This window comes from Cervus elaphus, chromosome 5 (genome assembly GCF_910594005.1).
Source record: "Cervus elaphus chromosome 5, mCerEla1.1, whole genome shotgun sequence".
In the NCBI taxonomy this organism is placed as follows: domain Eukaryota; kingdom Metazoa; phylum Chordata; class Mammalia; order Artiodactyla; family Cervidae; genus Cervus; species Cervus elaphus.
This window is the reverse complement of record NC_057819.1, coordinates 63,395,312-63,419,430: the sequence shown is the minus strand read 5'-3', so window position 1 is coordinate 63,419,430 and position 24,119 is coordinate 63,395,312. Positions and strand designations below refer to the sequence as shown.

Sequence of the window (24,119 nt, the reverse complement as noted above, 5' to 3'; positions counted from 1 at the left end):
CTGGGTCAAGAACCACCCACATGGTGTTCATTAACAATGAATCTAATCTACTTATGGCAATTTGCCTGGCCTGTTCCTATAAAACTCACTAATGGTCTTACACACTATTCTGACAAAATCAGGCACGTTTAAGACAATACAGTTTATAAAGAAACACAATGAGATGATCAGTAAAAAGAATACATAATGGAAATAGACTGGAGATGTTCACTGGGTTAGGAAAATAAAAATAGCCATTGCTCAACATTTTACAAAACAGAAGATCTGTTGTTCAGTTCCTAAGTCGTGTGCTACTCTTTGTGACCCCCATGGACTGCAGCACACCAGGCTTACCTATCCTTCACTATCTCCCAAAGTTTGCTCAAACTCATGTCCAGTCGGTGATGCTATCTAACCATCTAATCCTCTGTTGCCCCTTTCTCCTCTCGCCCTCAATCTTTCCCAGCATCAGGGTCTTTTCTAGTGAGTCTGTTTTTCACACCAGGCGGCCAAAGAATTGGAGCTTCAGCTTCAGCATCAGTCCTTCCAATGAATATTCAGGACTGATTCGCTTTAGGGTTGACTGGTTGGATCTCCTTGTAGTTCAAGGACTCTCAAGAGTCTCTTCCAGCACCACAGTTCAAAAGCATCAATTCTTTGGCACTCAGCCTTCTTTATGGTCCAACTCTCACATCTGTACATGACTACTGGAAAAACCATAGCTTTAACAATATGGACCTTTGTAAAACAAAGTGACGTCTCTGCTTTTTAACATGCTATCTAGGTTGGTCATAGCTTTCTTCTGAGGAACAAGTGTCTTTTAATTTCATGGCTGCGGTCATCATCTGCAGAGATTTTGGAGCCCAAGAAGAGAAAATCTGCAACTGTTTCCATTGTTTCCCCATCTACTTGCCAGGAAGTAATGAAACCAGATACCATGATCTTAGTTTTTTTTGAATGTTGAGTTTTAAGCCAGCTTTTTCACTCTCCTCTTTCACCTTCACCAAGAGGCTCTTTAGTGCCTTTTCTCTTTCTACCACTAGGGTACTATCATCTGCATACCTGAGGTTGTTGATATATTTCCCATATCTCCCATGCTGGAAATCTTGATTCCAGCCTGCGATTCATCCAGCCTGGTATTTCACATAATGTACCCTGCATATAAGTTAAATAAGCAGTGTGACAACATATAGCCTTGATGTAATCTTTTATCAATTTTGAACCAGGCCATTGCTCCATGCCTGGTTCTAACTGTTGCTTCTTGACCTGCATACAGGTTTTTCAGGAGGCAGGTAAGGTGGTCTGCTATTTCCAACTCTTTAAGAATTTTCCACAGTTGTGATCCACAAGGTCAAAGGCTTTAGCACAGTCAATGAAGCACAAGTAGATGTTTTTCTGGAATTCCCTTGCTTTTTTTATGATCCAGTGGATTTTGACCATTTAATCTCTGGTTTCTCTGCCTTTTCTAAATCTAACTTGTACATTTAGAAGTTCTCAGTTCGCATTCTGCCGAAGCCTAGCTTGAAGGATTTTGAGCATAACCTTACTAACATGTGAAATGAGTGCAATTGTATGGTAGTTTGAACATTCTTTGGAATTGCCCTTCTTTGAAACCGGAATGAAAACAGAACTTTTCCAGTCCTGTGACCATTGTTGACTTTTCCAAATTTGCTGGCACATTGAGTGCAGCACTTTCACAGCATCACTTTGTAGGATTTGAAATAGGAGGTGATTTCATCACCTCCACTAGTTTTGTTCATAGTGATGCTTCCAAAGACCCACTTGACTTCACATTCCAGGATGTCCAGCTCTAGGTAAGTGACCACATCATCGTGGTTATCTGGGTCATTAAGATAATTGTTATACAGTTCTTCTGTGTATTCTTGCCCCCTCCTCTTAATGTCTTCTGCTTCTGTTATGTCCTTGCTGTTTCAGTCCTTCGTTCATAGGGATACTTTCTAAGGCCCACTTGACTTCACATTCCAGGATGTCTGGCTCTAGGTGAGTGATCACACCATCGTGATTATCTGGGTGGTGAAGATCTTTTTTGTATAGTTCTTCTGTGTATTCTTGCCACCTCTTCTTAATATTTTCTGCTTCTGTTAGATCCATACCATTTCTGTCCTTTATTGAGCCCATCTTTACATGAAATGTTCCCTTGGTATCTCTCATTTTATTGAAGAGATCTCTATTCTTTCTCATTCTATTGTTTTTCTCTATTTCTTTGCATTGTTTACTTAAGAAGGCTTTTTTATCTCTCTTTGCTATTCTATGGAACTCTACAAATCCATAAATCTGTTGTTTAAATACCCCTTCCCAAGGTGACACTAACCGCATAAAGCAATCAGAGGCGTAGAGCTTTGTGAGAGCCTCAGACAGTCCTGACTATTTTCCAGGCCTATGACTGGGCCTGACTCCTCAGGCATCCACATAAGGCCTTACTCTCTGTTGCTCACCAACATACGCTTAAGGGACCATACAGAGTAGAGGACTTCTTGCTACTTAAAACTGTAAATATGTATTTCTCCTTTTAAAATAAAATCAGTGCTCTGCATTTACAATTTTGGTCATTATCTTGCTGGGAAACAAATTAATTTGTGAAGCCTGCTGTGAGGGGTCTGACCATATGCCATGACTCATTGGCTCAAAACCAACCTGAAAAGCCAAGAATATAAGATGAGCAGGTTTTACAAATTGCTCAGGAGATGCTCTTAGAAAAAAACAAAATAGCTCCTAACCCAACAGAAATGAACCAAGAAACAGTAACACATATAGTTTCCTCTATTGGCTTATTTCAAGCTGACATTGCTCAGCCATAGAGCATCTCAACTTAAATTCCTCTCCTCCCTCCAAAATATTTCCTCTAAACATCCTTCTCTAGAAGGTGACAAGAACAGATTGCTGGGAAAAAAAGGAAAAATATTCATTAAACCTCTGCATTTCCAATGCAAAGGTTTGATCCCTGGTGGGAGAACTATGATCCCACATGCGACACAGCACAGCCAAAAACAAAAAAATAACAATAACAAAAAAAAACAAGAAACAAGATTTTCAGCACAAAAGAGATGCAAATAACAATCTAAAGAAGCTTTTAAAAAAAGTATTTCTCATCAGCCCAAGAGAGGAGAAGAGCAGGAGGAAGAGGGGCCAGCAAGAAGGACTTACGGGACAGAAGTAGGTGTTCTCCACGATATGGCGAGCCACCACGCTGTTCTCGGCAGACAGAGACATGATGAAGAGCAGGGCATCCCGGGCCTGCTGGCCGACGCTCCCCTCCCGGTGAATGAAGGGGATCAGAAGAGAGAAGATGAGGAAGTTTGCAGCCCCTTGGTCCTCACTGGTGTGGAAGAAGAGCTCCAGGATGGATGGGTCTTTGGCAAGAATGGAACAGAGCTGATTGAGCAGGACTACCAGCTTCGCCTCCACAGTAGGGGTGGCTGTCCCCGAGCAGGAGCTCAGCAGCATCATCAGGGGCTTCAGAATGGGCTTGTGGTGCAGCAGAGGCTGGCGGGACTGGGTGATCAGCATCTCGTACATCTTGAGCTGCTCCATCTTCGTCTCATCGGTGAATTCCCGCCTCAGGCTCCAAAGGAATAGCTTCTCCATGATGTTCTCGGAGACCACGAACTCCAGGATGGGCCCCATGGCAGCACCCCTGGCCTGCTCTTCAATCAGCAGAAAGAGCATGTGCTCCACATAGTTCTGAACGGCACTGGCCTCGTCTGGAGGGACAGGCCCGTACTTTGCCTGGGTGTTCTTCAAGGGGTCATGCTTCTCTAAGATTTTCACAACCTGTAACCAAATCAAACATGCATCATCCATCTGATGTTTACCATAGCTTACAAAAACATACCGCTGCTGACTGTACCAAATCTTCATGGAAAGTACAAGAGCCACGACCCCCAACAAGATATATGTGAGCAACTGCTATACTCAAAATGGATAACCAACAAGGACCTACTGTATAGCACACGGAACCCTGCTCAGTGCCATGTGGCAGCCTGGATGGGGGCGGGGTGGGGGCGGGACTTAGGGGAGGACGGATACGTGTACATGTTCGGTTGGGTCCCTTCACTGTTCACCGGAAACTACAACATTGTCAATCGGCTACATCCCAATACAAAATAAAAAGTTTAAAGTTTGGGGGAAAAAAGATATGTGAGCCTTCTGCATCTCCCTCTCATGAGAATAAAATGAAGGGGTTAAAACCTACAGAAAGAAGATGTTTGAAGTTGTTCATTTAACATAGTTACACATGTTGGCAACCTAAATGTCAAAGAAAGTGATATGATTATGTAAATTAAGCTGCATACATTTCTGGGCCTATTATTATGAAGACTATTGAGCAAAATTTAAAAAAAAACAAAACTGTAAGTGATATGTTAAATGAAAAAGTAAGTTAACTGTATACAATTAGGCTCATCATGATCAACTACATCAAAAACATGAAAGTGAAAATAGACTAAGAAAATACATAAAAATAGTAATAGCTGTTGTGTTCAAAGTAATGACAAGTTCTGAATTTTTTTTAAGCTGTCAAGAACATAATACGGCTTTTAAATTTTAAAATACATTAAATCAGCAGGACTACCGTTGTTCCCCTACAAATAGCACTGATTTGAAGCCTTCAGCCACAGAATGCAGCTCCTCACATGCCCCCGACAGCCCTCCCTGCCCTCCTGCATGGGCACCCTCCTCAGTAAAGCACGCATCATAGGAAGGAGGAGAGAAGACGGACGGCCCTGAGACACGTACCTAGAAGGATCCCCTAACGCATGGCATATGTTGAAATTTTAAGCATGAAGAGTTTGAATGGTGTATTTTTTCAAGCCAGAAAAAAATTTTTGAGCTAACCAATTACAAAATAAATCCCTAAAGCACAGGGTTTCTGTTTGGGGTAATGAAAAAGTTCTCAAAGTAATAGTGATGGGTGCACCACACTATGAATGTAGTTAATGCCACTGACTAAAAATGATAAAGATGGCAGAGCTTGTTTTATATATTTATACGTACCACCAAAAAAGAAAAAAATTATTGAAATTAAAACATAAACAATCTCATGTGACAGTCTAGGTGTTTCTCTCCCTAACTGCTGGCCTTTTAACGCTTCCTACCTCTCTCCACCCATCAACACTTAACTTCTACTTTGGTACCTGAAAATTAAAATAATTTTATATCTCAGCTTCCATTAAACTTTATGACTTGGAATTTCTACGATAAACATCCATTCAATTCACTTCCTTTAAAATGTATACACATGTTAATTCTCAAGCATTTTACAATGACTTTAAGTTGTTCCTTTTTGCCTTTCTGAACCACACACTCTATGGAATATGTTTCACTTCGGTCTTACCCTCCTGGCCCAGTTCTAGGACATGCTGTTACGTGTTCTGGTATTTAGGTTATAGAATTTTTGCAAGTCACTGCGGAAACTGGCAAAAAAGAAGGCTACGTCAGCATGCATGAGCAATGAGGGAAATTTATTTCTCAGGGAAATGTCTAAGTCTTTCCCCTTTCTGAAACAGAGTAAAAGAACATTTATAGACTAGGCTAGTTATCCTTGTAGATGAATATATTTCTACAGAATCTGTAATCTCCATCGCTTCCATTATAAAATTAAAAATACTGCCAGGCTGATGCCGAAAACATTACCCCCAAAACCCTTGAGCTGATAGTTTCAATGAGGAAGGCTGTGGTTAGCAGTCACCCAGGACATGCACAGCTCGGGGACTTGTGGCCTAGGTCCTCCCAATGGCCATCCCCTCTTCTTGGCTGCATGGACTGCAGAGTGCCCCCCCAACATCCATGGACTCCTCCAGGACCCCTCACAAGCCTGAGGACCTCACTGTGAGAAACACTGGGGTCTGTTGTCCTCCTTTCCCTGGGTCCTGACCTTGACAAAGTCTCACAGTGTGGATCGCAGTACCACACTCGCCCAAAAGGGGGCACCACCTCGATACAGGATGCTCTCCAGCCCCAAAGCCCCCTTCAAAGCTCCACATTCTAAAGAGCAAATTAGCTCTATACTTATATTAATTCGATAATCTCAAAGTTCACATATTGAGTTTACTTATGAGAGCTATCTATACAGCAAGGCCTCGGGGTAGAAATGTAATTATACTTCTCATGTGTGCTTAGACTGTCTAAACTATCTGAAACTGGGCCTGTGCATTATACATTGATAGTGGTGTTGCAAATGAGCTCCATCTTTCTAGAAAACAATCTGGCAACATGTAACAGAAGCTATAAAGTTGTTCCTGCCCTTTGACTTGTTAATCTCACTTTGGGGAAAATGCCTCAAGGAAACAACACAAAGATAATTTGTTTTAAAATGTTTACACCAGCTATGTTTTCAGTAATGAAAAATAAAAATATTATTGACCCAAATGGTCAAGAATAAGAGAGTTACAATCACAATGTTACATCACTATATACTAATGCTATTAAAAATAAATACGAAATGAATCATATCACTACATGCCAATATATAAGGAGAAATAATTTAAGTTAAAAACTAAATATATTGACAAACAGACCCATAGTTAGAAATGAGTTTGAAGATATAATGAGACTATAAGGTTAATTAGTTCTTCTTTCCTATAAATTGATCTAATTTCATAATATAAGTAAAAATAAAAACAAAGTAATTTTCTCCTTATGTCTAAAAAAAGGACCAAACACTGAGTTAAAAAAGTAATTAACGGAAACTCCTAACCAGTATAAATTTTCATATATGCATATGTGTTTATTCTATATGCATGCCTTCAAATATTTTAAAATATCTACATGTATATATGTAAATATAGAGCAAAACTATTTACATGATCACAAACCACACTTCTCTCATGGGTTAATCTTCATTTATATTATTTATTCCAAGATACTCCCCTGCAAACAGACCTACTTTTGGTGGGGAGGGGGTCACGAAAAACCCAAAAAAGAGAACTGAAATTTTTATACAGAATGTGAATTACATAGCAGCTTCTACATTGAAACCTCTCTCTGTATCCCCTATACAGAAGCTCTTCTACACCACCTTCTGGGTTCATGGGCAGAGAAACACGAGAACAGAGCTGTGATAACCCCACAAAGCAAGAAAAGGCTTGTTGGGCCCTTGACTCATTCCCCAGTCTGGCCTGGAGGCTTTACTGCCCGAAAGACTGGTGAGTTGTAGCCAGGCCTGTGAGTCACGGAAACAGGACGCTCAGCAAAGTGCTGATTCTGCCTGTGCTGCCACTCATCCTTAACCTCCCTCTCCGAGGTGTCAGCATGCTCCGGGCCACCTCCCTTTCTCTTTCAGGCAGACACACCCTTGACCTGCTTTTACAAGTGGGCTCTGTGAGCCCACACCCTGCGCCTGGTTCCCACACTGACGGGAAGTGCCTCCGAAGCTTCCCGGCCAGACCACAACGGGCACTGAAACGCCAGGAGCCAGGAGTTCTGATGCCCCAAGTCAGCCATCCAGGGGGGTCAGAGCCCTTTCGGGTTCTGTCAGCTGATTCCTGATGTGACCCTGACTTTTCAGTTTTTCCCTTATGTGCCCTCTTCTCACATCACTCCCACCAAACTCCAACATCCCTGGGCCCCCGATTTCTGCTTGCTGACAGTTTCACTCATCTACTGCGGATCCCTGCTGCTCACAGTGGCCTGACCCACTCCCCTGATTACCTTCTTACACTCTCCACCTTGCCTCCAACACCCCAGCCCTGGCTCTTTCTCAGCCATATGTGCTTAGTCTCAAGGATTCAGTTTAGGGGACGAAAACACAATTATGGGGGCGGAGAGATCCAAGTAGGAAAATATACTTTGCAAACATTTCCTTTACTAATCAAGTTCACTTTGTTACACAGCTTCCCTTGTGACTCAGCTGGTAAAGAATCCACCTGCAACGCAGGAGACCTAGGTTTGATCCCTGGGTTGGGAAGATCCCCTGGAGAAGGGAAAGGCTACTCACTCCAGTGTTCTGGCCTGGAGAATTCCATGGGGTCGCAAAGAGTCGGACACGACTGAGCAACTTTCACTTTCACTTTTGTTAGGCCAAATACCACTGAACAAACCTAATCAACCCCTGATAAAGCCCATGCTCACTATATTAGCTAGCTAAGATCAGATACAACGCTGTAAATAGTTTTCCAATTACAGCCAGGCATCTGTTGATCTACCAACTGTAACATAGACAGGCTTTTGTACATACACTATATATACACACGTGCACACATATAAATATGGAGTCATTTATATATTTGCATAAAAATTACATATATGTGCAAATTCACATATATTAAATTTACATGTATGTAAATTTACATATATAAATTTAATATATATAAGTTATATATATTACATTACATGTATAATGTAAATATAATAAAAATATATATGTAAATTTATGTACATAAGGATATAAATACAAAAGGATCAAAAGCCCAAATCATGTATCACAATTCTAAAAAGAAACAAATACACAAAAAATCAACAGTGTGAGCAACGGCATACAAATTATCATCTGACCAACATAGCTAAATTTTTAACCTAACTTCAAAGTTATTTGACCTGTAAATATGATGATTATTAGAGCTCAGTAAGATGAACAAATAGCATATTTCTTTCTTTAAGGAATATCAGCTACTCCTATCCTTAGCTTTAATGATGGCTCCTATGCTTCAGTGAAAATGGGTCTGAATTTCAAATATGCACAAATTCTAAATAGGAAGCTCAAATGCTTTCAGAATGAAAGATATACATAAATCACATAATCTCATCACATGTGACAAATTCTTCATGATAAAAATCAATGTTTCTCTGACAGGATTAGCTTTGACTCCACTTTACTATCATTCTATATCTTATATACACTCAGGTATCAATAGATGACTATTCATGCTACTTTGGTTACAGACTAGTTATTCCAAGAAAGTCACATGAATACAACCCATACTTCCAAACCCTTTGGAATGCTAACTTAAAGTGGCATTGTGGAAAAAAAACAAGTTACTAAGCAACATTTTCCATCACATAGGAGGAGGACAGGATTTAGTGATCTTAAAGCCAAATTCCATTTAATGTACCAAATTACAACAAAAGCAAATTTCCATTCAGTCCTTGTTTATTACCTTAGCAGCTATGTCCTGCAATTTGGATATTTCTTACACACCTATTCCCATGGGAGACCTTTACACAATCATTTCTTCTTATAGTAAGGTAACAGCCTTATAATATATGTGTACTTGCAGAACTTGGTTAACATCGGCTTCAATTCCAAACTACAGAGATGTGTCTAAATCTAGAATTAAACAGGATAAAACAGAAACTATATCTATATACCATACCTCCTTGGGACCAGAGTAGTACAGTAATCACTATAATGCAGAAACATGGCAGGAGGATCAACCAATAAGATAATATGTAAACTAACCCTTAAGTTGCTGCTGCTAAGTCACTTCAGTCGTGTCCGACTCTGTGCGACCCCATAGACGGCAGCCCACCAGGCTCCCCCGTCCCTGGGATTCTCCAGGCAAGAACATTGGAGTGGGTTGCCATTTCCTTCTCCAATGTGTGAAAGTGAAAAGTGAAAGTGAAGTCGCTCAGTCGTGTCCGACTCTTAGCGACCCCATGAACTGTAGCCCACCAGGCTCCTCCATCCATGGGATTTTCCAGGCAAGAGTACTGGAGTGGAGTGCCATTGCCTTCTCCAACCCTTAAGTTAGGTATACATAATTTTTTTTCTAAAGTTTCAGTATTAGGGGAGAGACTTGAGTAATGATCTGTGTAATAATGTTCCAGAGACCCCTGTAATCCCAAGCACAGCAAAAACAGACTTATCACCAAGCATACAGCAGGAGAGCTTCTGAGATTTCAACAAATTCAACAACGTTAGAGTCTAACAGAGGCACAATTCAATGCCTTGGCCCTCTTTGGAAGCATAGCCTTTGTTCTGCTTTACTTTCTACTGTCAAGTCTAGAGCTACTTGGAAAGCTGAGGAGAGAGACATATAATTTTTAAATATTAACAAATATTACTTTACTAAGAAAGATATTGAGAAGACTGATCACAGAGTCCTTTAACATTTTGCAGTCTTTCATCTCTTAAAGACTTCACATAATTTCCCTCTGTTATTTAGTCTATGACGAGGCACAGACCAGAAGAGTGAAGATGAACAGAGCAAGAGAATGAATTTCACAGGGAACAGACTGAAATTCCCCAGCTGTGAAATCAGGGAATGCTGACCTCAAAGCCATCTTCAACTATGATCTCTGTGCTTCTTCAGTGGAGTCAGGCTACTTGGGCCTCTGTGCAGGTTACCATATTTAGGACATATTATCTATTCTTCATTATGATAGGAAGACAGTTCACTTCATCAAGCCAGATTCAGTTTTTTTCTCAGCCCCATCCCCTCCAAGAAGAAACTGGCTACTAAATCCACTAGTGTTTCTCTATCATCACCATTACACTATCTGAGCTCTGATATGCTCTTAGCTTAAAAAATTATATAACAGCTTATTTTCTGGAGGCTGAGAGTAGTAAGGAGAAGCTCTGCACTATTAAGAAGCACACAGAAGTGTGCATTTCTCATTTCTAATTGAGTTTGTTTAACCTCTGGTCTCTTGGTTTTAAGAGCAGACATCATTTAGTATATGACTAATTCAATACGTGAAAGGAAAGGGTAGAGAAAGAATAGGGCAAAGGCCATAAAGCTTTACAAATAAAAACGTGCCATTAAGAAGAACAGCGGGGAGGGCGTTAGTTCATACGGCAATACAGTTGGATAGTTCATTATCTGATGGACCACTGCTTCTTACGCCTTTCTCTCTCTTCCATTCAGTAGAAGCAAAGGCAAGAGATAAAAACAATAATCTGCTAGACTATATGTTCTTCTAGACTACTATAAAAACTAAACATATTCTGACTCTTTCTCTCTGAAGTCTAAAGATCTTACCGGTGGCAAATTATAGCAAATGTTTTCATACTGGTGTCTGTTTTCCAAGTCTCTTAACTCTTCTAAAGTTATATTTCATATTTCCTGTCTTTCAGCTCAATAATTTACTAAACATCTACATCTACATATGCCTACAATATTCTTGGCACTGTTTTGTGAACTACAAATAAGTGGTTTCTGATCATGAGGAGCTTGTAATGAGACTGGGAAGAAGATATTATACAGGTGCTTTTCATAAAAGGGGGTGGGTGTGACTATGAAAGAACACCCAAGATGCTGCAGGAGCCCAGAGCGGGAGCACGAAAGAGGGCGGAGGAGGCTTCCTGGAGGAAACAATGTTCCAAACGGGGCCTGCAGAAGAAGGCACTAACCAGAGGGAGGTATAGCCCAGGCAGAAAGAAGGGGAAGTGCCTGAACCAGAGAGGCAGGGAACAGCATGAGGTGTGATGCCAGGAGAAGGAGTGGCTAGGAACTCCAAGCAATTCTGTGTTGTTGGAGATTAAATGAGAGAGGAGGAGGGAAAGACGCCATGACATAAAGAACCCTATCTCCCAGCTTGGCATGTAGGTGGCCAGCAGCCACTGAAGTGTCCAATTCTAGGAATGCCCTGGACGGACCTGGGATTTAGATTCATTGCCCTGGCTACCATGGCAGAAAACGACATTTCAGAAGATGACAGGATGTATAGGCCAGAGGCTACTTCCTACAGCCTGGATTCTCCAGTGTCCCTTACTCTGGATGTCCACCATAGAACTATCCCGAGGATGCCCTGAGGTCACTGGACCCTGGAACCAGTTAGGAAACTCAAGTGCACCAGTGGCACTCAAGGGCTCTCCTTTGGTGACCCCTGTGAATCACAGACAGCCTTGGATGATGGGTGGTTGTATAACTTGCATTCCCTGACAGATTGGAAAGTGTCGGTGGGTAAGTGGATACCCCTGAAGTAGAAGGTCTGAAGTAGAAGCTCCTAGTAAACAGGAGAACAGAATATGTCAGATATATGTTAGTTATGATGAATTATTTCTGGAACTCTCTTGCTTTTTTGATGATCCAGCAGATGTTGGCAATTTGATCTCTGGCTCCTCTGCCCTTTCTAAAACCAGCTTGAACATCTGGAAGGTCACAGTTCACGTATTGCTGAAGACTGGCTTAGAGAATTTTGAGCATTACTTTACTAGCATGTGAGATGAGTGCAAGTGTGTGGTACTTTGAACATTCTTTGGCATTGCCTTTCTTAGGGATTGGAATGAAAACTGACCTTATCCAGTCCTGTGACCATGGCTGAGTTTTCCAAATTTGCTGGCATATTGAGTGCAGCACCTTCAGAGCATCATCTTTCAGGATTTGAAATAGCTCAACTGGAATTCCATCATCTCCACTAGCTTTGTTCATAGTGATGTTTTCCAAGGCCCACTTGACTTCACATTCCAGGATGTCTGCCTCTAGGTGAGTGATCACACCATCATGATTATCTGGATCGTGAAGACCTTTTTTGTACAGTTCTTCTGTGTATTCTTGCCACCTCTTCTTAACACCTTCTGCTTCTGTTAGGTCCATACCATTTCTGTCCTTTATCGAACCCATCTTTGCATGAAATGTTCCCTTGGTATCTCTAATTTTCTTGACGAGATCTCTAGTCTTTCCCATTCTGCTGTTTTCCTGTTTCTTTGCATTGATCGCTGAGGAAGGCTTTCTTATCTCTCCTTGCTGTTCTTTGGAACTCTGCATTCAAATGGGAATATCTTTCCTTTTCTCCTTTGCTTTTCGCTTCTCTTCATTTCACAGCTATTTGTGAGGCCTCCTCAGACAACCACTTTGTCTTTTTGCATTTCTTTTCCATGGGGATGGTCTTGATCCCTGTCCCCTGAACAATGTCACGAACCTCTGTCCAGAGTTCATCAGGCACTCTATCAGATCTAGTCCCTTAAATCTATTTCTCACTTCCACTGTATAGTCATAAGGGATTTGATTTAGGTCATACCTGAATGGTCTCGTGGTTTTCCCTTTTTCTTCAATTTCAGTCTGAATTTGGCAATAAGGAGTTCATGATCTGAGCCACGGACAGCTCCTGGTCTTGTTTTTGCTGACTATATAGAGCTTCTCCTTCTTTGGCTGCAAAGGATATAATCAGTCTGATTTCGGTGTCGATCATCTGGTGATGTCCATGTGTAGAGTCTTTTCTTGTGTTGTTGGAAAGACAGAAAGACATCTATTTCTGCTTTACTGACTATGCCAAAGCCTTCGACTGTGTGGATCACAATAAACTGTGGAAAATTCTGAAAGACATGGGAATACCAGACCACCTGACCTACCTCTTGAGAAACCTATATGCCGGTCAGGAAGCAACAGTTAGAACTGGACATGGAACAACAGACTGGTTCCAAATAGGAGAAGGAGTACGCCAAGGCTGTATATTGTCACCCTGCTTATTTAACTTACATGCAGAGTACATCATGAGAAATGCTGGGCCGGAAGAAGCACAAGCTGGAATCAAGATTGTTGGGAGAAATATCAATAACCTCAGATATGCAGATGACACCACCCTTATGGCAGAGAGTGAAGAGGAACTAAAAAGCCTCTTGATGAAAGTAAAAGAGGAGAGTAAAAAAGTTGGCTTAAAGCTCAACATTCAGAAAACTAAGATCATGGCATCTGGTCCCATCACCTCATGGGAAATAGATGGGGAAACAGTGGAAACAGTGTCAGACTTTATTTTGGGGGGCTCCAAAATCACTGCAGATGGTGATTGCAGCCTTGAAATTAAAAGATGCTTACTCCTTGGAAGGCAAGTTATGACCAACCTAGACAACATATTAAAAAGCAGAGACATTACTTTGCCAACAAAAGTCCATCTAGTCAAGGCTATGGTTTTTCCAGTGGTCATGTATGGATGTGAGAGTTGGACTGTGAAGAAAGCTGAGCACAGAAGAATTGATGCTTTTGAACTACGGTGTTGGAAAAGACTCTTGAGAGTCCCTTGGACTGCAAAGAGATCCAACCAGTCCATCCTAAAGGAGATCAGTCCTGGGTGTTCATTGGGAGGACTGATGCTGAAGTTGAAACTCCAATATTTTGGCCACCTGATGCGAATAGTTGACTCATTGGAAAAGACCCTGATGCTGGGACTGACTGGAGGCAGGTGGAGAAGGAGATGACAGAGGATGAGATGGCTGGATGGCATCACCGACTCGATGGACATGAGTTTGAGTAAACTCCGGGAGTTGGTGATGGACAGGGAGGCCTGGCGTGCTGCGATTCATGGCGTCGCAAAGAGTTGGACACGAGTGAGCGACTGAACTGAACTATGATGAATTTGTACTGAAGTATTCTAAACAGAACTTTGGACACCACTGACTTTTGCTCACCTCATCTTCCCTAATCTAACATCTGCAAAAGCATGGTACTTGCTGGCTAATGGAACACTCCAGAGAACAGAATGTTCACACCATTCTATCTGTATCACATTTCCTACCAGCCTTACAGGTTTCCTTGGGTTGCCTCAGGGGAACCTGGGGGCTACATCACACTAGTCGCAGGAGTTTATGTCAGATTGCAGCTCATTTCCCAGTGCTCTGCAACTGCTCTTCATCTGAATCAGTCTCCAGCCTGAACAACTCACAGCAAAGCGTTAGCATGAAACTCCAAAAACAATAAATAAACAGCATTTATTTTTATCAACTGAAAGTCTCATTCCTTATCTCAAACTTAGCACCACAGCTCTGCCTTGCCCTGATTTCCTCACCATTCCTTTTAAACCATTGAAAAAAGCCAAAGCTGATCATTTGCTCCTAATACCCCTCCCTTCAGAAAGGAAAAAAAATATTCTTATCCTTTCTATCATCAAAACCTTTTCCCACAGTCAAGCTAACAAAATCTCACTTCCTGGATGCCACAGGCCATTTCCATCCAATAGTCCCTTCCCTTAGTTCCTATGATCAGTATTATTCATTTTATAATAATGTATCTCATGATGTCATCTAAACTAGCTTAACAGTTCTTTAAAAGCCTAGGCTGGTGGTCGACAATACAGTGGAGAAGTAGGTCAATAAGATGGTGGAGTACATCTCTCCCCATGGATGCATCGAGAATACATCTTCAGATGCAGAATTTCTCACCGAGCAAAAGGTGAATACTAGCAAGAGTCCCTGACCACCCTAAAGGAATATACCTATCCATGAAAAACTCGGTAGGACAAAGGAAGGAAGGAAGAAGGAGGATGAGAGAGAGCAGGACCAATCTGCAGCCAGGGATGGGGGAGCTGAAGCAGGGGGGCAATCCCTGAATCCAGGACATTTGGTTGGAACAGAAGAGAAGCATCTGAAGCCATCAGAGAGTAAAGCAGCCAATGTGTGACCGTCTCAGTGCAGTGAGAACCACACAGTTGATCCATGCCGGGGCCCTACATACCCCGGACAGGGATGGGAATCCACCAGAAGGCGCAGCGGCTGGGAGCTGGAGAATGGGGATTGGAGGGCAATCCGGGGGCGAGGGCTGCTGTTGACTGCGGGGCCGGAAAGGACGGGAGAAAAGAAATCCACGGCGGGGAGTGCCTTTGGAGGAACACCGGGCAGCCATGAAGATAAGGCGCTACTGCTGAGTCACACGCAGAGGGAGGAGCCATCGCTGAAGCCTCTCTCTCCACACGCAGCTGACCAATGGAGAAAGACTCCAGAGAGCGTAGTCCTGGGAGTGCCTGCTGGGCTGAGCCACAGAGAAGGACCCCAGCCAGGGCTGCCCTTGGAGTGCCTGCTGGGCTGAGCGACACATAAGGACCCCAGCCAGGGCTGCCCTTGGACTGCCTGCTGGGCTGAGCGACACAGAAGGACCCCAGCCAGGGCTGCCCTTGGAGTGCCTGCTGGGCTGCGCGACACAGAAGGACCAGCTAGGCAGGTCCTTTGAGCAGCAGCTGCCAAGAGCTAGAAAAGAATCCTAATAAAACCATATGTCCTGCACCCGTGGCCTCTGGCTTCCCTGTGCACCGGGCATGGCCAGGGTCCCCGCGATCCAAGTCGCCACACCACCTCTAACTGGTCCTCACTGGGCAGACCAAAGTTCTCTAGGGCAGCCTCAGGAGCAAACTCCTGTGGGTGACCCACATGTGAGGGAGGGATGAAGCCACAGTTGAGCTCCAAGGGTGGACTGCCTAAGGAAGAGGATCAGACTCTTTCCACTAGCTGTACAAGTTACAGATTAAATCCACGTCAACTAGGTAGACTCTGTTGATGGAATATACAAAAGGACAACGACTGTTCCCACAAAAGAAAAAGCTCTGGCTCTGGCAGCTGTGGACAATGGAGGCAAGCACATGCAGGAGTGGGGTCAGATTAGAGTCTGAGCTGACCCCACAGAAGGTGCAGAGATGAGCCCTCCCCAGTGCTGGAAGGCTTCCTAGGGAGGCAGAGGTGGACTGTGACTCACAGCAGCAGAAAGAACGCTGACAGCTGAGATCTGAGAAAAATATTATTCTTATTTTGATTCATTCTGTAGTTGATTCTAGATGTTCTTCACTTTCTTTTTCCTCCGTTGTTGTGGTTGTTCTTTTTATTATTATTATCTCTATTTAGGCTATTGGAAACTTTTTAATAACATTTTTAAAATTTCTTTTATATATTTCTACTTTGGCTTTCTATGGATTTGTATGAGGTTTGTTTGGGGGCGTTCTTTTCTTATTGTTGCTTGTTTTTCAATTGCTAAGTTGTATCCAACTCTTTGTGACCCCATGGACTGTACCCACCTGGCTCCTCTGTCCATGGGATTTCCCAGGCAAGAATACTGGAGTGGGTTGCCATTTCCTTCTCCAGGGGATCTTCCTGACTCAGAGATTGAACCTGCATCTCCTGCTTGACAGATGGATTCTCTACCACTGAGCCACCTGGGAAGCCGTTTCTGATTGTAGTTTTTCTTTAATATATGTAGACCTTCTTTTACATATTTCTATTTACCTTTGCTTTCCTATTTTTTTCTTTTTTTTCCCACCACGTTTGTTTGTTTGCTTTCTTTGCTTTATTCCTCATTTGGCACTCTGCTTTGGTCTTGCTTTCTGTTTTGTGTTTTAGTTAGTTTTGTTGTTGTTATTTTTAATTGGTTGATATCATTTTTGGTTTCCTTTACTCACCGATCACCCTCTTGTACCTCATTTTCTTTAGACTGTTTTGCTTTCGTTTGTGTGTGTGTGTCTGTGCATGTTCATTTGTTTTTGTTTCTCTTTGTCTGAATTTGCTTTTACCGTTTGTTTCAGCTTCATTTTTTTGCTTCTTGGGGAAGGGTTTTGGTGTTTAGTTGGCTTGGGGGGGTTCTTTTTGGGGTTTTGGTGTTTTGGGCTTTTTTTTTTTTTGTCTTCTCAGGGTTTGTTTGTTTGCTTGTTTGTTTTAATACCCTTTATTGCCAAAACAGTTTGTGGGATCTTGGTTCCAGAAGTCGGGCCTGAGTCTCTGGAGGGGATGTCTGAGTCCAGGACACTAGACTGCCAGAGAACTCCTGACCCCAGGGAATATTAATCAGTGAGACTCCCAAGAAGGTCTCCACCTGAATCCAAGACCCAGCACCACCCAACTGTCTGCAGTGCCCAGCTCTGGACGCCTCACCCAGACAACAGCAAGACAAGAACATAAACATAAGCAGAGAGGCTGCCCACAGACACCCCAAACACACCACCTCAAACAACCCTGTCCGCCTGAGGGAAAAACTCATCCCCTCCCACTAGAATGCAAGCGTAAGTCCCTCCCAACATGAAGCCTACACAAGCCACTGGACCAACCTCATCCACCAGGGGCAGAGACCAAAAGCAAGAAGAACTATGACCCCATAGCCTGGGGAAAAGAAACCCAAAACAGTCAGTTAGATAAAATGAAAAGACAGAGAAATACTATGCAGATGAAGAACAACGAAAAACTCACGAGACAAAATATACAAAGAGAAAACAGGCAAACTACCTGAAAAAGAATTCAGAGTAATGACAGTAAAGATACAAAAATCTCAATAATACAAGGGAGAAAACCTAAGAATCATATAATACATTTAAAAAGGGCCTAAGAGAAACAGAATAAACAAACAGTGACAAACAACACAATTACTGAATTTACAAATATTCTAGAAGAAATAAATAGCAGAATAATTGAGGCTGAAAAATGGGTAAGTGAGCTGGAAGAGAAAATAGTGGAAATAACTGCTGAAGAGCAGGATAAAGAAAAAAGAATGAAAAAACTTGAGGATAATTGCAGAGACCTCTGGGGTAATATTAACTGCAGCAACATTTGAATTATAGGAGTTCCAGAAGAAAAAGAGAAAAGTAAAGGGTCTGAGAAATTTTTTGAAGAAATTATAGTCAAAAACTTCCTATCATGGAAAAGGAAATAATCAAGCCCAAGAAGCACAGAGAATCCCATACAGAATAAACCCAAGGAGAAACATGCTAAGACACATATAGTTCAAACTAACAAAATTAAACACAAAGAAAAAATATTAAAAGCAGCAAGGGAAAAGCAACAAGTAACATACAAGGGGAACCCCATAAAATTAACAGTTGGTATTTCAGAAGAAAGTCTGCAGGCCAGTAGGGAGTGACAGGATATATTTGAAGTGATGAAAGGGAAATAACTCAATCAAGATTACTCTGTCCAGCAAGGATCTCTTTCAAAATCAATGAAGAAATCAAACACTTTACAGAAAAGCTAAAGTTAAGAGAATTCAGCACCACAGTGGTCATGTACGGATGTGAGAGCTGGACTATACAGAAAGCTGAGCACTGAAGAATTGATGCTTTTGAACTGTGGTGTTGGAGAAGACTCTTGAGAGTCCCTTGGACTGCAAAGAGATCCAACCAGTCCATCCCAAAGGAGATCAGTCCTGGGTGTTGATTGGAAGGACTGATGCTGAAGCTGAACAACTCCAGTACTTTGGCCACCTCATGCGAAGAGTTGACTCATTGGAAAAGACCCTGATGCTGGGAGGGATTGGGGGAAGGAGGAGAAGGGGACGACAGAGGATGAGATGGCTGGATGGCATCACCGACTCGATGGACATGGGTTTGAGTAAGCTCCGGGAGTTGGTGATGGACAGGGAGGCCGGGCATGCTGCGATTCATGGGGTCACAAATAGTCGGACATGACTGAGCGACTGAACTGAACTGAAAACAGCTTTACAACAAATGCTAAAGGGACCTCACTAGGCAGGAAACACAAGAGAAGGAAGACTTCCAAAAATAAACCCCAAACATTAAGAAAATGTCAACAGGAACATATATATCAATAATTAGTTTAAATTTATTATAGATTAAATGCTCCAACCAAAAGACACAGAATGGTTGAATGGATACAAAAACAAAAAAAACTCATATATATGCTGTCTACAAGAGACCCACTTCAGACCAAGAGATGCACACGGACTAAGAGTGAGGGGATGGAAAAAGATATTCCAAGCAATTGGAAATCAAAAGAAAGCCAGAGTATCAATTCTCATATCAGACAAAACAGACTTTAAAATAAAGAATAAGAGATAAGAAAGGACACTACACAATGATCAAAGAATCAATCCAAGAAGACATCACAACTGCAAGTATTTATGCACCTCAATACATAAGACAAAGACTAACAGAGATAAAAGAGGAAATCAAAAATAGTAGTAGGGGATTTTAATATCCCACTTACACTAATGGACAGAAAATTAATAAGGAAACACAAGTCTAAAATGACATATTAGGACAGATGGACCTAATGTATCTTCAGCACATTCCATCCAAATACAGAAGAATACACTTTTTCTCAAGTGCACATAGAACATTCTCTAGGAGAGATCACATCTTGGGTCACAAATCAAGACTTGGTAAATTTAAGAAAACTGAAATCATACCAAGCATCTTTTCCGGTCACAACACCATGAGATTAGATATCAATTACAGGGAAAAAGCTGTAAAAGACAAACATATGGATGCTAAACAATACACTTCTGAATAACCAAGAGGTCACTGAAGAAATCAAAGAGGAAATAAAAAAATACCTAGAAACAGATGACAATGAAAACACAATGACCCAAAACCTATAGAATGCAGCAAAAGCAGTTCTAAGAGGGAGGTCTATAGCAATACAGTCCTACCTCAAGAAACAAGAAAAACATCAAATAGACAATCTAACATTATACCTAAAGCAACTAGAAAAAGAACAGCCAAAAAACCCCAAAGTTAGCAGAAGGAAAGAAATTATAAATGTCAGAGCAGAAATAAATGAAAAAGAAATGAAGGAAATAATATCAAAGATCAATAAAATTACAAACTGGTTTTTTGAGAAGGAAAAAAATAGTGACAAACCATTAGCCAAACTCATCAGGTAAAAAAAGAAGGGGACTCAAATCAACAAAATTATAAATGAAAAAAGAAAGGTTAAAACAGACAATGCAGAAATACAAAGGATCATAAGAGACTACTGCAAGCAACTATATGCCAATAAAATGAACAGCCTGGAAGAAAGGGACAAATTCTTAGGCAAGTACAAACCTCCAAGGTTGAAAAAGGAAAATAGAAATTATGAACAAACCAATCACAAGCACTGAATTCAAAACTGTGATCAAAAATCCGCTCCCCCTCCCCGCCACCAAAAAAAAATCCCAGGGTCGAATAGCTTCACAGGTGAATTCTAGAAAATGTTTAGCAAAGAGCTAACACCTGTCCTTCCCAAACTCTTCCAAAAAGTTGTAGAGGGAGGAACACTTCCAAATTCATTCGATGAGGTCACTGGCACCCTGATACCAAAACCAGACAAAGATATCACAGAAAAGGAAAATTATCAGCCAGTATCACTGACGAACACAAATGCAAAAAGCCTCAAAAAAATACTAGCAAACAGAATCCAGCAACACATACACCATGATCAAATGGGGTTTATCCCAGGGATGCAAGTATTCTTCAATGTATGCAAATCAATGTGACATACCATACTAAGAAATTGAAACATAAAAATCATGATAATCTCAAAAGATGCAGAAAAAACTTTTGACAAAATTCAACACCAATTTATGATTAAAAAAAAAAAAAGCTCTTCAGAAAATGGGCACAGAAGAAAGCTAGCTCAACGTAAGAAGGGCTACTCAGGACAACCCTCGACCGTCATTCTTCTTGTGTGTGCATGCCAAGTCGCTTCAGCCATGTCTGACTGATTGCAACCCAATGAACTGTAGCTTGCCAAGCTCCTCTATCCATGGTATTCTCCAGGCAGGAATACTCAAGTGGGTTGCCACGCCCTCCTCTAGGGGTCTTCTCAACCCAGGATTAAACCTGCATCTCTCTTTTACATCTCTTGCATTGGAAAGTGGGTTCTTTACCACTAGTGCCACCTGGTGTGAAAAAAATGAAAGCATTTTCTCTAAGATCAGGAGCAAGACAAGGATGCCCACTCTCCCCACTATTATTCAACATAGTTTTTGAAGTCCTAGCCATGTTGATCAGAGAAGAAAAAGAAATAAAAGGAATCCAGACTGGAAAAGAAGTAAAACTCTCACTGCTTGCAGATGAACTAACAATAGACATAGAAAATCCTAAAGATACTATCAGAAAATTACTAGAGCTAATCAATGAATCTAGTAGTCACAGGATACAAAATCAATATACAGAAAACCTTTGTATTTCTCTATACTAACAACAAAAAATCAGAAAGAGAGATTAAGGAATCAATCCCATTCATCATTGCAACAAAAAGAATAAAATACCTAGGAATAAACCTAATTAAGGAGACAAAAGACCTGTATACAGAACACTATAAGACATTCATAAAAGAAATCAAAGATAAAAGAAACAGATGGAGAAAGATATCATGTTCGTTGGATTGAAAGAATCAATATTGTGAAAATGATTATACTACCCCAAACAATCTACAGGTTCAATACAACCCCTATCAAATTACCAATGGCATTTTTCACAGAACCAGAACAAAAAAATTCACAATTTTTATGGAAACACAAAAGATCCTGAAAAGCCAAAGCAATCTTGAGAAAGAAAACTAGAGTTGGAGGAATCAACCTTTCTGACTTCACACTATACTGCTGCTGCTGCTGCTGCTAAGTCACTTCAGTCGTGTCCGACTCTGTGCGACCCCATAGACGGCAGTCCGCCAGCCTCCCCCGTCCCTGGGATTCTCCAGGCAAGAACACTGGAGTGGGTTGCCATTTCCTTCTCCAATGCATGAAAGTGGAAAGTGAAAGTGAAGTCGCTCAGTCGTTTCTGACTCTTAGTGACCCCATGAACTGCAGCCCACCAGGCTCCTGCGTCCATGGGATTTTCCAGGCAAGAGTACTGGAGTGGGTTGCCACTGCCTCCTCCGTCACAGTATACTACAAAGCTACAACCATCAAGACAGTATGGTACTGGCACAAAAGAAATACAGACCAATGGAACAAGATAGAGAGCCCAGAGATTAACACAAGCACCTATGGGTACCTTATCTTTGATAAAGATGGCAAGAAAATCTCTTCAATAAGTGGTGCTGGGAAAACTGGACACTTACATGTAAAAGAATAAAATTAGAACACTTCCTAACACCATACACTAAAATAAACTCAAAATGGATTAAAGACCTAACTGTAAGACCAGAAAGTATAAAACACTTAAGAGGAAAATGGGCAGTACACTTGTTGACAGAAGTTGCAGCAAGATTCTCTATGACCCACCTCCTAGAGTAATGGAAATAAAAACAAAAATAAACAAATGGGACCTAATTAAACTTGGATGCTTTTGCATAGCAAAGAAAGCCATAAACAAGATGAAAAGACAACCTCCAAAATGGGAGAAAATAAGTGTAAATGAAGCAACTGACAAAGGATTAATCTCTACAAGCAACTCATGCAGCTTAATATCAGAAAAACAAATAACCCAATCAAAAGATGAGCAGAAGACCTAAAAAGACATCCAAAGAAGACATACAGATGGCCAATAAACACACGAAAATATTAAAAAAAAATGCTAAACATTGTTCATTATGAGAGAAATGCAAATCAAAACTACAATGAGGTATCACCTCACACCAATCAGAATGACCATCATCAAAAAATCTACAAACAATAAATGCTGGAGAGGATATGGAGAAAAGGGAACTCTACTGCACTGGAATGTGAATTGATCACTATGGAGAATAGTATGGAAATTACCTAAAAAAATAAATCTAGGAATAAACTACTATATGATCCAAGGATCCCACTACTGGGCATATACCCTGAGAAAACCATAATTCAAAAAGGCACATGTACCCCAAATGGTCACTGCAGCAGTATTTACAATAGCCAGGACATGGAAGCAACCTAGATGTCCATCAACAGATGACTGGATAGAGAAGTAGTGCCATATATACATACACACACACACGCACACACGCACACGCGCGTGCACACACACACACAATGGAGTATTATCCAGCCATAAAAAGGAACTAATCTGAGTCAGTTCTAGTGCGGTGGGTGAACCTAAAGCCTGTTACACAGGATGAAGTAAGTCAGAAAGAGAAAAACAAATATATATTAATGCACGTATATGGGATCTAGAAAGGTGGTACTGACGAACCGATTTGCAGGGCTGGAACAGAGATGCAGTCATAGAGAGGAGACTTGTAGATGTGGTAAAGAGGAAGGAAAGGGGGGATGAACTGAGACAGTAGCACTGAAACATATACGTTACCACGTGTAAAACAGAGAGCTCGTAGGAAGCTCTTACATAACACAGGGACTGCGCCCCAGTGCTCTGTGACAATCGAAAGGGGTGGGAAGGGGTGAGGTGGTAGGGAGACTCAAGAGGAAGCAGACATATGTAAACTTGTGGCTGGTCACATTGTTGTATGGCCAAAAGCAATAAAACATTGTAAAGCAATTATCCTCCAGTTAAAAATAAATCTAAAAGAAAAGCCCAGACCAAGGCTTATACTTTTCTATGTCCCACCTGTGATGCCCACAGTGAGGTAGCTGAAGTTTGGGCTCACTAAATCTCCATTTAACAACACAGTCCTCTGTATCTGTGGGTTCCACCTCTGCAAATTCAACCAATCACGGATTGAACATATTTGGAAAAAAATTTCAGCAAGTTCCAAAATGCGTAACTTGAGTTTGCTGCACACTGGCAACTATTTACATTGTATTTACAATTATTCACTTAGTGTTTATATTGTATTAGTTATCATAAGTAATCTAGAGATGATTTGGAGGATGTGCAGACATGCCTAGGTGATATGGAAA

General features: G+C 41.3%; 1 protein-coding gene across 4 annotated transcripts in view; it reads right to left on the bottom strand.

Annotated features, from left to right (window-relative positions):
• The window catches only part of FHIP1A (FHF complex subunit HOOK interacting protein 1A), a 291,239-nt gene that overhangs the window by 86,894 nt on the left and 180,226 nt on the right, over positions 1-24,119 (bottom strand). For 3 of the 4 annotated variants that reach the window (XM_043902607.1, XM_043902606.1, XM_043902605.1), the window contains one exon: positions 3,145-3,771. In XM_043902607.1, the coding sequence (XP_043758542.1) occupies positions 3,145-3,771 (627 nt within the window). Of the gene's footprint in view, positions 1-3,144; positions 3,772-15,323; positions 15,601-24,119 lie in introns of those variants that run through there. The other variant, XM_043902604.1, reaches the window with a different exon arrangement.